The 16,036-nt window shown below is 30.8% G+C and overlaps 1 protein-coding gene and 1 long non-coding RNA gene across 2 annotated transcripts; one reads left to right on the forward strand and one right to left on the reverse strand.

Moving 5' to 3' along the window:
• Positions 1-1,097: 1,097 nt before the first annotated feature.
• LOC114942616 (uncharacterized) lies at positions 1,098-15,956 on the reverse strand. Its single transcript, XM_085490310.1, has 6 exons — positions 15,895-15,956; positions 15,151-15,325; positions 2,356-2,467; positions 2,091-2,118; positions 1,388-1,816; positions 1,098-1,141 (listed from the first exon to the last, which is right to left on the reverse strand). The coding sequence occupies exons 1-5, from the start codon at positions 15,954-15,956 to the stop codon at positions 1,777-1,779; spliced, it is 417 nt and encodes a 138-aa protein (XP_085346436.1). The 3' UTR covers positions 1,098-1,141; positions 1,388-1,776.
• On the forward strand, positions 7,621-11,046 carry LOC114942614 (uncharacterized). Its single transcript, XR_003821837.2, has 2 exons — positions 7,621-8,140; positions 10,657-11,046. It is a non-coding gene; the product is annotated as an uncharacterized LOC114942614 (long non-coding RNA).
• Positions 15,957-16,036: the final 80 nt, after the last annotated feature.

Here is a 16,036-nt window from a genome sequence, read left to right on the forward strand (position 1 = left end):
TCGGAGGCGCTCACGTTTTACATTGTATACGACGAACGGTTCGCTCATTTACGGCCCATCGGAATCCGGGACAAATCGGAGCGATCCGTTCTTGCTTCATTAATAATCGACCGGTTTCTTTGAATATCGCGACGTAATCAATCACGCAGAATCGATTTTAACACTCGGATAAAGTTCGGGAAAAAATATCTAGCGCTTAATGCGTATATGTATAAACTTGCTTTTCCTTCAAATTTCTTTTTTCTTCACTGAGATTAATTAATAAACCGTTTGAAGGAAACGAAAGACGTTCCGTTTCCGAAAGTATATTCTTTCACTTTCCTTTTCATTTACACTAAATCTCCTAAATCATTCGTATATCTTCGCGAAACCACGCCTGAAAATACGAGCACGAAACTTGTGATAAGAACTGTTATTAAACTTTTCTTTTCGATTCGAAGATCTCTTCAACCACCTTGTTTCCCAAGGCGCGGTTTTATAACGCGAAACTACCCGCGGTTGCTTATTGCCTGGCATAAAATTTGTCGTAACCGAGAAATTATCTGTCGACCGATACTGAATTAATTTTATGGGGCTGCGTATAATATGTTGTGCCTCGCGCGTCTGTCACCTAATTTTACGATGCCGCTCTTTTTCTTCGTCATGCGAGATTAGATAATCTCGTCCAGCAAGATCATGCAATACACATATATATATATATATATATTTAATCTCGAATTTGTACGAAAGTGTTAAAAAGTAAAGTCTAAACTTATAATTATTCATTGTACGATAATATATAAATACACAATATGATTCGTTCATTATATTTGCGACTTTTATTATTCATTTATTAAAATCCATTGCCTCCGAATACACGTTCGAATTCCAAAGCGGACCGAGAAATTTCTAACATTTTAATATATATGAAGGACGGCAACTGATACTTTAAAGTTCCGAGAAGAGTAAAGAGATTCATTGAAGCGTAAAGGAACGTACTCGGAGGCAAGTCTTGTGAAACGGTAGCGAGAAAAGTGTTAGATTTATTACCTCGAAATATATCGAGCATTTTTCAAGCATTTTTCAAGCGACAATTTGAAAAATTAATTAAAACTCACCGGCACACGATGCGTAGCAGTGAAGTATACAGCATCGTGACCACCTGTAAAAAAATAGAAATATATTAAAATAAAATTGAAATTTTTTATGCATATATGTAAGATATAGGTATTAATTTTTTAAATTTATTTTTTTAATAGATAATTTATTTAAAAATTCCATAATTTTCGAAATATATTTATTTTTTTTAAGATATAAAAAATTTTATCAATAAATATAAAAGTTTAATATTTTATATAAATAATCTCAATAGCAAATAAAATAAATTAAATAGTTATAAGTTGCTTACCTTACGCTGCCTTCACTGTTGCCTGATGCTCTCCCGAGCCTCCTCCTCCTCTCCTTCATCCTTTATATTTCTTGACATAGCACTCGCGAAAATACTTTACTAATTATGATCGCACGCGTAATTAACAAAATGCCATTGCGCGACATTTTAAACGGCACTCCCGACATCGATTAGATGTAACGGCACTTTCAATGTTAATTAGACGTGACACTTTGAACTCGCGATATCGACTAAACGCAATAGTTTACATGGCATCTCGATCTTAATTACGCGCGATACTTTGTACGGCACTCCCGATATTAATTATTCGCGGTACTTTGTACGATACTCCTGATATTAATTACTCGCAACACTTTGCACGGTACTTTCGATTTTAATCATGTCGAGAATCATTTTTGGAACGAAGACTTAAAACTTGCTGTACCAGGACTTCAAAAAGAATTGTAAAACTGCTATGTGTAAAACAATAACATCACGAAAAAACAAACCTAAGTTAAATACAGTTTAGACTCGGGAAATATTCACGTTTCGTTTAAATGTGCCTGTAAAAATTTGTCCTTGCGTTTCGGGTCAAAAATATTTATTAAAAATTTTGCATTTGTTAAAAAGACACAAAAATTTAATTAATAGATTTATCCTATGTTTCCCTTTCTTACTTTTTATTTCGTACAAATTCGAGATGATAAAAAAAATTGTGACTCACCGGCACACGATGCGCAGCATTGTGACATCTGTAAAAAAATAGAAATATATTTCAATTATGTATAAATTTAATATAAATAAGATATATGTTTTTTTTTATTTTTTAATAGATATTTAATTTAAAAATTACACAATTTTTGAAACATATCTATATTCTTTTAAGATATAAAGTTTGACAAATTTTGATAAATAAGAGAGTCTAATTTTTTTATAAAAATAATTTTAAAAACAGATAAAATAAATCAGATAGATTATAAGTTAGTTACCTAACGTTAACACCATCGTTGCCTGATGCTCCCCGAGCCTCCTCCTCCTCTCTCGTTCATCTTTTGTATTTCTTGACACTCGCGAAAGTACTTTGCTAATTATGATCGGTATCTGCAACAAATATTAAAATACATAATTATATAGATACAATTGTATATGTATACGCAATACTGATTAAACTTATTTTTTTTAATTTGAATTTTTCTGTAAATCGATTAGCAAAGGAAATAAATTTTTATATGCGGATCCGTAAAAAAAAATAATGTATCTTATACATCAATACGAATCGTCGATTAATTAATAATAAATTCTTCTTTGTAATTTTTTTTCTTATTTGATTAACAATAAGCGATGATTAAAAGTATATTCGCAAAGTCTCCCTTTAGGCACCATCGTGCGCCTGGATGATTACATCAACAAGCTTCGAAAAAAATCCTGAAAAGAAGCGTAGAAAGCTAGACGTCGATCTTTCGAAGATTCGAGCGGTGTCTAACATAAGAGGCGAGCACGAATTCGAGAAGAGTCGCATTGGCTCGTTCGTGGTCGACAGGTTCGCATGCACGGTGACGAGATCGTCGGAAAAGGTTCGAGGGAAGACGAAGACGAAGAAGAAGAGAAGAGGGCCGCCACGTTGCCTCTCTCCGCCATGCCATCCTTCAGCGTTTCGCGTTCGCTCCGAGCTTTGCGTGCCACTCAACATTGGCAAGTAATTTCTTGCACGCAATTGCCCGCGCTACTGGAATTGCCTGGTAGGCGACCTCAGTCCCGTCAGTCATTTACTTTTTAAATCGATCCTACCTGTGCCCGCCTCGCCTGCCCGTTCGTCCGTAACTTCGTATACGAGCGACCCTCGTGTGTGCACGCGTGTGCGAGCACACGCGACTCCGCGGCACGCGGAATTTCCCAATGCTAAACTTCGATTCACGACTCGCGTTCTTTCTATCTTAACATTTCCATATTATTTGCCCCGGCAGACGAGAACCTTGCGAATTTTTACTTTATGTCAAAAAAGTGATTAGATACGCGATATATCAGACGCGCGCATGATAAGCTGCGGCAATTCTTCAACGTCTTTCCGATTTTGAGTCTCGATATCAATACGATGTGTGTTTTATTATCTTGTTGTGACTGCTGTTTATAAATCTGATGATAAGAAAAATGAAAAATAATAAACGTATATTAATTAATTATACGGTGTCTCTAATTATGCTTGAAGATAAGTTGAGAAAGATGTATATATTGTTATTGACTTGCTACGGACTATAAAAAAAAGTCTCGAATAACGCGAAAACGGTTTAGATACATCATTTCACACACTGCGGTGTTATAGCTGGATTAATTTTCTTGTCGAGTCAGTCGAGCATATCAGGATGTTCTAAAATGTCGCTCCCTGTATCATTAAAGTCGCAAATAAATTGCTCGTCGGAATACGATCGCGTGAAGGATTATCGAGTATTGCCGAGCACCGTTTTTCAACCCTTTAAATTCGTGATAATAGCTTAAGGTCTGATATTAACCGAGTTTTACGATCAGAATAGCTTCTATATTCGATGCATCACGTGGCTTAAAGGCAAACTTAGAATGAAATGGATCGATAAACACACCGTTATCTTTACTATGCGCGAAGGTTTTAAGCTCTAACTAGAGTTTCCGTAATAATACCTTTCCTCGTCATATTTATGATTAATTTAGAAAAAAACTAATTATAAAATATTTGAAAAGATGTGACATTATTGTTTTTTGGGAAATTTCTATAAATCATTACGTTGTGATGATCGTAACACAATATATGTTTACACAAATAGAATAAAGAGAAAAAAATAGAATATTATCGGACATCGTTTATCAATTTGAAAATTTCACAGAAATATACTTTATAAAATGTTTAGTAGTCAAGTTATTTCCCAACATTTCTTCTTCTCGAGGAAAATAATCGCGTATAAAGGTACAGTGTGTAATCCTTTCACCGATTTCGGGGCAGTTGGGTCAGCTCGTGACTCTAATGTGAAAAAGGAGGAAAAATTATCCTCTTCGAATCAAGGCTAACAACGAGTAAGAAAAAAAATAATTGATAAAATGAGATTTTCTTCCCCCACAGAATGCGCTTTCTTTTTTCCTCCCGATTTTCAAAAATATAATTTAAATAAGTATTTATAGGTCCTATAAAAGTAGTATGAATAAATATATTTATGCTCTTTGATTTTGTGGTTTATTTTCTAAAAAAAATTTCTAGCGTCTGCTTAAAGAAATTTCGATATGTGTGCCGTTAATCGCGTGTGTGCGCGACTGCGATATGAGAAAATTATGTGAAAAACATGAACATGTTAAATTGTACGTTTAGTGACTGCGCGTTTGCATTCGTGCGGGAACAACAAGCCGGACCGCCGGGAAGAACAGAGAAGCGAAGAACAAAATGACTATATCTTAATCATCTTTAGTTATTGCCTTTCTGGACCGTGTGTTCGACTTCGCTCGTGGGAACCTATCTCGCGAATATGGAAAGGAAGACGATGAAATCCTCTCTCCTCACAGAATGCACTCGCGACACGCATACGCGCTTATCGTTCGATATAATTAAAATATAAGATATCTCTTTTTTTTCTTTCCTTTGATTTCAAAATATGAAATAGAATTAATAATTTACAGGCCCTACAATAATGGTGACTGGTATATTTATGCTCTTTCATTCTCTCTGCGGATAAAGTTTTCTCTAAATTCCAAAAGTTTACAAAAATATTTTGACATGTGCGCCTTTAATCACGTGCGCGCGACAGAGATATGAGAAAATTATGCGAAAAACATGAACATGTTAAATTTCATGCGCGAGACATTAGGGGACCAAATCATGTCGAGAAGTGATGCATACGTATGAAAAAGTGTATCTACATGATCCGCACGTAAAGCATTATCGACGTTTCCTGTACCCGCAGGGAGAAACTGTCATTGATTAAGTACGGAGATCAACGCTAAAAGACGTTCAAAGATGCTTGTCAACGATAAGCTAAGCCTGAATCGAAATTTTATTCCTATTTTCAACCTCTATTTTTTCACATTTATGGAGATTCTGGAAGATTTTGATAAGTTTTATTTATATAAAAATTGTGTATTGCATTGAGTTTCTACTAATTCAAAGAATAATAAAGGCAGTAAACGAACAATTTATTATTTAAAGATTTAAAAGCGAAGAACTTTCGAAACAAGTATAGATTAAATATGATTTCAAAATAAGATGCCTAGACTTAAAATATCAAAGTAAATATTAAATTAAATAGAGATGAAAAATAGAAAAAATATCGATTCACAAAACTATATTAATTCATCAGTTTATCGCGTGCTTAATTATAATGTTAATTTGACAATCCTTTTTTTAACAATTGAAAAGATAATTACCTAAAGTTTGATTTTTTAAACTTTAATAAGAACTATGTTAAAGAGTAAAACTTTTATATATACATAATAATTTTTTCTCAAAAAGGCAATAAATTTTATATAAAATATCGGAGAGACAAAAAAGAGTTATCACACAGCATTGAGCTGGATCTATTTTAATCTTTCGGTCTGTAGCAATGGATGGCGCCACCAACTTTATTGAGAAGTTTTATAAAGTTTTATATAATAGCTTTAATAAAAAATATACATATACGTATATAATGTATATATATTTTAATATCCATAAAATTGATGGAAATGAAACCTGAGCATTCCTCTTGCAGATTAGCATAATAATGTCACATATGATATATATTTTATTAAACAAATAGCACAATTAAAAGTTTTCCACGAGAAGAAGTTTAAGATTTATAATATAATCTTTAGTTGCAATAAAAATTTTTAAACAATTTTAACTGTATGAGAAAGCAAATAGAATAATTGATATATAATTATATCATATTATTGTATAAAAAAACACTGAAATATAAAAATATAAAAATTTTTACTGCAACAATTATATGATTAATTTAAAAGAAGAAATAAAAAAATTATACGTGAGATTTATATGAAAAATGTAATCCCGAATAAACGAGAATCAATATTATAATATTGCGAACTATTACATTAAATATTAATGTATTCTTACTCTTAAATTTTAAATGGATGATTTGTACAGGGAAGCGTGATCAAAATTCCAACGACTACAAAATGTGAATGTACTCTTATTTGTTCTGATAAAGTAATTTATATAATATCGGCAAGGAATGTCGGTCAATCGGTTTATATTTTACGCAATAAATTTTAATAAAAAACTCTAATAAATACCTTTTTTAATGAATAATTTTTTAGAATAATTATCAATACGTTTATATAAAGATGACATCAGAGGTTATCGATAGCATGTTTCATTGGAAAAGTTATATTTTCCGATATATATTTTGCATAATATTGAGATTTAATATATATACATATTCTGAGAAAACATAATTGCGATTGGTCTGAGATGCCAAGTTATGCGACATTTGAGCATGCTACGGATATAATACGCGAATTAAATCAATGTCAGAAAATATTAAAAAATCTTTCAACTTACATTATCGTTTTAACAAGTCTTTTTCCCCGATATTTCAAGTGTGTGTTGCGAAGTCTGAATACCAAATGTCAAAATAGAGAGCGTGATGTATTTATTTATTACCAATGTTTTTTCTAAATTATGATTCAGCAAATTTTTAAGTATGTCAAAATAACTACTGTCTAACAATTCGGTGTCTGTATTTAAATTAATTCCATTTTTCTGTTCTTTAATGTGGATCATTTCAGATATTAGTCTTTTTTGGTAATTCTTTTCATGATCCATAATTTTAATATTGTCCCAGTCAAATGTATGTTGTTCGTTTAGAATTGTTAGACAGTAGTTATTTTGACATACTTAAAAATTTGCTGAATCATAATTTAGAAAAAACATTGGTAATAAATAAATACATCACGCTCTCTATTTTGACATTTGGTATCATATTCTGAGAAAACATAATTTGTACTTTTTTCTAAAATATTTTTACTTTTATTATCACTATTTGTGCATTGTATTATACATTATAATATATGTATATGTATGACATTATGAATAAACAAACTTTTGTTAAAACAAGCTTATAAATTTGCTATAATATTGAAAAAAAAATTGATAATAAAATTATCGCATAAGATCTATCCTGTCGAGACAATTAATTATTATCGAAAATGCCATTGAAGATTATCGAGTACGAATGAAACAGAATTATTCGCTTACACTCAGTGAGTATTATAACTTTTTACGATCAAGAAAAATATAAAGCATTAGCTCTATATTTTCTATACATTTTATCAATGCACAATATCAAATTCCACATAAGTCTAGCACGTCATACAGTATTTAAGACGTGCTAAACATTTATAGCTACTGATTGCAAGATATTTTTCTGACTGGCGAAAAAAATTGCGGTAAACTCGTCAATGTCATAGGTTATCATGACTGACTGTTAAAGTTTAAACTTGACTCAAATGCGATTTAAACATCACGCGAGTTATTAGTGCCCGAGAATGCGTGCATTCTACATGATTCTTTTGCTGGCGATCTTCTTTGCGAGTTTCACCAGCAGCTGGTGCTTTTCCATCGAAAAGCAAAATAATACCACACAAATATTGAATTTTAACGGAACTACGACTACAGATGTTATGGAGGGAAGAATAATATTTGTTCCACGGAGGAATAAAGTTTTCTGTCAACCGGGTCAAGAAGCTGATCGCCGTGGCAAGTGTAGGACAATCTGGTGAACTAATAATTCGACAAATAATAAAAAGCAGATAAGTCACGTAAGTAATATCATTGTAATGCCATAATTTTTAATTTGTCTTTATATTTTATACTAAATCATTTTTTAGTTAATTATTTTTTAAATTTATATTCATTTCTTTGTTTGTTATTTATTCTTAATTTGAAATATTTAATAAGTCATAATATACAACTAACGAAAAATAATGTTGTCTAAAAAAACATCAAATAAATTTTTATTTTATTAATTATTTAGTTTTTAAGAAAAATAAGTTTAAATATGGGAATAATGTGAGTCTATATGCTAAAATCTATGTATTAGTTTTATCGAGTAATTATGCGCAGCAATAAAGATGAATCATATCGTTATCGGAAGTGTTACAAGAAGCATATGTGAAAATACCGAGAAGATTGAGATAGCAAAATTATACAAATGAAATCATTTGTTGATCTAATATTACATCACTTAACAAATTAAAATTTGTTGAGTTTTATGTATTTTATTCTTTATAAGTACACGCATCATTCCAGGTAGCAAACGTACTTTTTACTCCGAATGACGTTATTAGACGTCGAATGACGTCATTAGACATCAAAATAACATCATTCTTACGCTTATAATTAGTAACGTTAATTTGCACTTTGAGATATATATAGAAAAAAAGCAAGAGAAGAGAGAAAGAATTCTTTTTAAAATCAATTTTCTGGGAAATCCTTCGATAAAACGGGCCGTTAACCTCGTGCATATTTTTAGCAAATCAACTTTCTGCTGGTCAATCACGCGCGCGTTCCATGAAACATCTAACAAGTAAAGTTCAAGATTTCATCACGCAGTTCCCGGTATCGCAATCTCGAATCGATGAAAAATTCCGGACGCAACGCCAGCTGATAAAGTAACTGGCTTCGCGCGATACTGCGCGTCGCAGATAAAGCAACCTTTTAAGCCGGTTTGTGTACAAGGTCGATTTTAATTAGCCGCTCGTCCACTTCCGAGTAGTTTGTTTGCGTTCGATTCGAGACGGCGGTGGTGGAGTGGAGATAGCGTCAGATAAAAATCAATTGTCGCCAGTTTCTCAACGTCTCAATCGCGTCCGTAGCTCGGTGGCGGCCTTCTGATGGAAAATGCGAGACTGGAAGTCGAGCTGTTCAGATCGCCGGACGTGTCGAATCTAAATTTCGTATCGCTCACGCTTGGATTACGTATACGTGATCCAATTTTTTCTGATATTTTATCCAATGAAATTTAAAACGAAACGCTTCGCGCGCGTTGTGATTAACGAACTCTGTCACGAGAGGTGGAGACTGATAATGAGTCCGGGTGTTCTTAAAGCAGGAACATTAGTATGCCACGAAGTGTCGCTAATCGCGCTGCGATTGTCGTAATATTGTGTTATATTTTTAAAAAGAAGTTTCATAAAAAAACTCGTTATATTCATCATTAACTCACATCAAAATTCTATTCTGCAATTTTTCTGAAACCTCTGAAACGTACCAAGATTACGAAAAATTGTGTGTGCTTCGTACAGTGATTTTTCAAGTGATTAATTACGTTTGAATTTTCAATAAGGTGATTAATAAATTAGGAACAAAATATTCGTGGCACAATTAATCTGCAATTAATTTAAATAAATTGAAAACCTCAACCTGATTACAGAATAAGTCATAAGAGAGCGAAATCTAGACGCTTGTGATCGTTAATTGCTAGTTGTACATTGCAATCATACGCAACTATGAAGTTTTCATTGGCATTAACGTTCGCGATAGCATTATTTTTCTTCTTATCGAGCGCACGCGCGTTCAATTCGAACGAAACACAAGAAAAAAAGCATTTCGTCCCCTTCGATAAATACAGAATCGAAGCAGGATCTTTTATTAATGTCCCTATACAATGTCCACCGAACAAGGTCAGAGTTGGAAATCGTTGTAGAAGTGTTTTTTAGGTAAGAAATTTTTCACTATAAGAAAAGTATTAATATTTGTATTTTGCAACAGCATAAGAGAAATAGATGCTTATATTATTTATATTATTATAATCTTATTATATTAATTAAATCCAAAAATTTATTATTACCACGTGTTATAAATAAATAATAAACAATGATATTTTTATAAATACTAATTGATAATAAATGTTGCAAATTTACATATTAAATAATATACAACACATTATCCAATCTTTCTGATCTTTCTTTTAGATTTATTTATTAATAATGCGATGTATTTATGTCAAACATACGTTTGGATTTTCTTGTAATGCAAGGTAAACTTCTGATTGCAATAAAATATAACGCTTTACAGTTTTCTTTGCTAGAAAGTCGCTAGAATCATTAAATAGTCCAATACTCGTCTGTCAGTCCACACAATTATCATCACATAACGAGATTCTTTCGTATCCATCAAACTCAAATATGCAATAAATTTTTCAAATCTTTATTTATAGCGACCATGTTATTTTTACAGATGTATAATTCTTGTTTATGATATTAATCGTACGATAATAAAATCTTTAATTGTACTTTAAATTTAAAGTAAATTTAAATCTTGATTTTTGTTACAGATCTTCATTAAGGAATTAAACACTAATATTATTCATAAGAAGATTCCCGAAAAAAACAGAGAGGAGGATCATATGTACTTTGAAGAACAATTAATGGAAAGATGAATAGATCTACATTAGAAATGTCTAACTAATTATATAATGATGCGAAAAGTATCACAAATTAAATTATCAATCATGAATTTACCACGAAATAAAATCAAGATGTAGAGAAATCAGCGAAAGTATTTTTTCGCGCATATGCGCGCGTATACTTATTGCCAAATAGTAGGAATAAACTTTTTATATAAAATGTGCAGAATCGATGTAAAAATTATGAAGTGTTAAAAAATTATATTTATGTAATATTAGACAATAAATAATCAATACTTCATTGTCTGTAAAAATAAATTGAATTCATTCTTTTTCCTCTCAAAAAGAAATAATTAAAGTTATTAATTAAATATATATAAGGCATCACTAAAATGTTTGTATAATTTAGATATTTAGAAAGACAACATTTGAATTATATAAAAATGCATAATTTATATCGATGTGTCTGTGTATATTACATAGTGAAATGACTATAAGTTAATGACACAAAACGGCTATAAATTAATAACAATGCATGCGAATTACAACACAAAAGTCTAAGCTTTGCACTGTTCACGCTTCGATATGGTCGTTCGATAAAACTTAGAATACTTAATATCACGGCTAACAACATTTTCAACGAACTGGATATTGATAATTTTGGAACACATAGTTCAAGCATGAATATTATTAATATGACTTCCATGTAATATTGCTAACTATCTCGCCAGTGCGAAGCTGTTGATGTCATATTTTATTAAAAGCTCTCTAACATATCAAAATTCTTCTATGATTATTCTGAAACTTCTGAAACGTGTGGAAATTATGTTTAACGATATGCATTCTGCGTGCTTCTCATGAAGTGATTCGTTATGTTTATGAATTTTTTTAAAAAGCGATTAATAAATCAGGAAAGAGATATTCGTGACAATTGCAATTAATTTACACGCATTGAAAATGCAACGTGATTGCAGAGAATAAATTACCAAGAAATGAAATCTAGACAGCTTCAATCATTGATCACACGCGATATATACATCGGAGTCATAAGCAACCATGAGACTTCTACTGCCCGTAACATATGCAATAGCGTTATTTCTTCCTGTCATTTGTGAGCACAAGCGCGACCAATTCAAGCACATCGCAGGTAAATGTGCATCTCACAGACTTTGATTATAATAGAATAACACGAACAATGATTAATACTTCTATACAATAGCTATAAGGCAAAATCAGAGTTGAAAATCGCACATCTGCAATTAATTTATAGTCGAACCGTCTAATTGTAAATAAGAGAAAAATAAAAAATCTGCTAAAAATGTATCAATCTTCGTATGATACATGTTTCGCAATAACATAAAAGATATGTCATTTCTATTATTAGAACAGAAATTAATTAGATACAAAATTTAATATTGCCACATGTTACAAATAAATAAAAATAATAATATTATACATTTTAGTAAATAAAACAATAAACGCTGCCAAAATTTGTATATATTATATTTATCTTTCTAATTTCTCTCTTTACTTTGTAAATCAATCTTTATAATTTAGCAATATTGAGTTCTTACTATGCATTGACGTCAAACATTCTCATTGCTCATATCTAATTGCTTGCGGTATGACGTAAATTTATAATTCCGATGATGTATAATGCTTTTAAATTGATTTTACTTGTCGGAAGCTGTTATCATCAAATATTCTTGCACTCACCCATTGATGCGCACACAATCATCACCTTCTATCGACCCCTTTAATGCGTCAAACTTAAATATGCAACAAATTGCTCAAGCGTTTATTTATAGTGACATTCTATTTCCACGGAATACTGTATAGTTCTTACTTCCGATAGTTTTGATATTATCGCGTGTGTATAAAACTCATGTGTATTTACATATAAAACTGTTAACAATTATATCTAAACCCTATATATATATATAAAATAATATTTAAAACTGGTTTTATCATACAACTTTTGATAATTATTTTATCATTACTAATCGAGAAATTATTTCTTAAATTAAGAAACAAAAAATTATTTATTATATATAAGATAAAGAATAGTTATTAAAAACCAAACACTTACATATATTTTAAAGATATTAGTTAATTATATAATAATGTATAAACATATAAGATTTATAATGTGACCATCAAGAGTTTATTAATTGTAATAATCAAAATATGGAAATATTTTAAACATATTTTATAGCGTATATTTATTTTCACTAATAATAATAATTTTTAGAATATATATATATATATATAATATATATATTTCATTTTTTTAATAATAAATTTTGGTTTTATATCAAAAGTTCATAATTAAAACCAATGAATATTATCAAGTATTAAAAATGATATTTAACATTTAAAAAATAATCGTAGTTAATATTTAATTGTGCATCCAACAATTTGAAAATTAAATCTCTCGTTTCTATATAAGTTTTGAAATGAATAAAACATTTCAACCACATTTATATGTTATTCCTATCACCCATGCTGACTCATGAAACAAGCTCTTTATCTGTATAAACCTCGAATATATAGCGCACAATCATGCTCAATACTTTATCACGTTGCGGAAGTTTCGAATAAAAGCTCGTGCGTAACCAATCAGGATATGATTTCAACCGCAAATTAACAGTGACAAAACGGAAAGGAGAACGGGAAACCACACCGATGGGACCTAAGTTGTACATATATACATAAATGCTGCTATACTTAATTATAGAAACCAGTCGTTATTTGTACTTTGCATTTTGATATTGTAAGCGTATATTAAAGAAGAAAAAACAATCTAACGCCAGTTTATTTAATCTTGTTCAACGTCTATTTAATTTGGAATTTGAAAGAGTTTGAAAGATTGGATAGAGTGCTTGTAATAATGGCACCAGCACGTTTATTGCTATTGATTCTCGTGTCGATAATGTTAATATTCGCATGTGAAGGACGGCCGTTAACTTTTCCTAATAGAAACCGAGTACAGACGAAATGTCCACCAGGCTACAGGCCCGTTCGTAATGGATGCAGAAAAATTTGGACATTTGACATTTATTAAAATTTATAATTTACGTGTCATATCGCTTCTTGCATGAGGTAAGAGTATATTCAATAATATTTTTTTAAAATTAGAACATTTTTGTTTTTATTTTATTGTGCATTTTCTTATGCTGTAAAATTTATAGTTCTATTTTTAAAATAAAAATACTTAAAAGAAAAAATGATAAATATTTTTATATTTAGATTATAATTATATCTTAAAATAAATCAATTAACAAATTAATAAAATAAACCGATAATTAATTATTTTCGTTTTATTTAATTATAGAATAATACTACCAGCAACATCGCGGGATAAACATTTGCCATGCACAGATGTCATGTGCATAATAATTAATAATTACATCAAATTAAATTTTTTTATTATAATTTACATTTTATTGCTTTGAATGACGATTTAAAATGCGTATATATATATTCTCTGTATATATTAATAGTACCACGCATTGGAAATAATTACTTTAAGGAAAATTAAACACTTACCGTCTGTTATAAGTCCACATTATATACATTTCTAATTTGTATATACCATGTAAATGGTATATGGAGTATTATTTTAATAAACAAAATAATATTAAAGAAATAATTTGTTTTAATTAATCTCTACATATATAAATAAATATTTATTATTATTGATTGTTAAAGTAATATATTTATTGATAAAAAAATATAAACTTAATACTTTAACAAAAATCTAAACAGATTAAAAAGATATAGGAAAAAGTATAATGTTAATAATTGCTACATATTTATTAATGCATTGAATTAAATAAAATCATTAAATGAACATAATCAAAGTTTATTATCATATGTATGTATTTATTAATTTTCTTTCTAATATTAATGTTTCTAAAAAATATTTGACTATTTGTTGAATTTTACCATAACAAATTAATTAAAACATTTATGCAATTTTTAAAACATTATATACTTTTACATTTTGAAATATCAAATATTAAATTTTATTAGAACTTTCAATATTTTCGACTAGTTTATTGCAAATATCAATATATTATATTTTCAATTTTATTAAAATATCTTGCTCTTTTATCTTTCGTAGTATATTCTGTGATAAAATAATTAGAATACGGAATATTGCAGAATATTACCCATGGATAATTTTAAATAAACTCAACTGTCGGTAATATCGTAACAATAAACATGCAATGGTAATTTATCGGTCTAGTAAGTTCGACTGTCGGTAATATCATTGTCGTATGCATACAGGCGGGAAACCGCGCCAAACACACATACACGGCAGCCATATTGGTCAAAACCCGGCACACACACATGCACCTGCTATCCACCTTTTTTCAATATTAAAAAAAGAAAAATTGATATAGAAATTGTACGTACATCATCTGATGATGATGATGATGATAATGTGTCAACCGCATTTCCGCTGCACCTCGAAGATGGACTGCAAGGATGATGAAGACGGAAGATTCCCAAGACGTCCTTGAAGCACTCGGTCACGTACGCGATTCTGAAATCACGATATTGAACGCACACGATTATGTTACGATGTCGACTTTACGAAAAACACTCGCGATGCTCTATCGCGCGCGAGATTGGCCGTAAAAAATATAACATTCGCGAGAAAACACGGAGCAAGCGAAAAGCGATCCGTTCGTCGCGACGCCAAGGTCGAATATGGCCGGGCCGATGCCTCGAAATCACGAAAACGCGCCCGGTCGAGTTGTTTTGTTTATTTCGCATACAATAGCGATCGTACACGTGATCTCTGATATTTCAATGAACACGCGACACTCGCGGAAGACACTCACGATAAACTATTCACGCGAGATTGACTGTAAAATAACAAAACTCGCGAAAAAATACGGAGCGATCCAAGAACGGTCCGGACGTCGCGACGCGAAGTGTTAGAGTGAGAAGGTCAATATGGCTGCTCTCGAAACATTCAACGCAAAAATGCGCGCGCGGCACTTGCTTCGTTTATTTCACGTATAATAGCGATCGCGAGTGACAGCTGATATCATCACGACGGACGCACGATCTTATTTAATTCTGTAGAATTTTAGATAATTAATATTAATGTATATATTAAATTGTGTGGTAGAAATAAAGTTTACAGCGAACACTTTTGATGTTGATACGCAGGTATTTCGCGCGTGAAATATTTTGACGACTACTAGCGCCATCTGTAGGGAAACTAGGTGAACTATTTTGTCAAAACATCAGTAGGTAAATAATATGGCGCTGATTTGTGTACATACATGTA

This window comes from Nylanderia fulva, unplaced genomic scaffold (genome assembly GCF_048542155.1).
Source record: "Nylanderia fulva isolate GAGA-0341 unplaced genomic scaffold, ASM4854215v1 Scaffold12, whole genome shotgun sequence".
In the NCBI taxonomy this organism is placed as follows: Eukaryota; Metazoa; Arthropoda; class Insecta; order Hymenoptera; family Formicidae; genus Nylanderia; species Nylanderia fulva.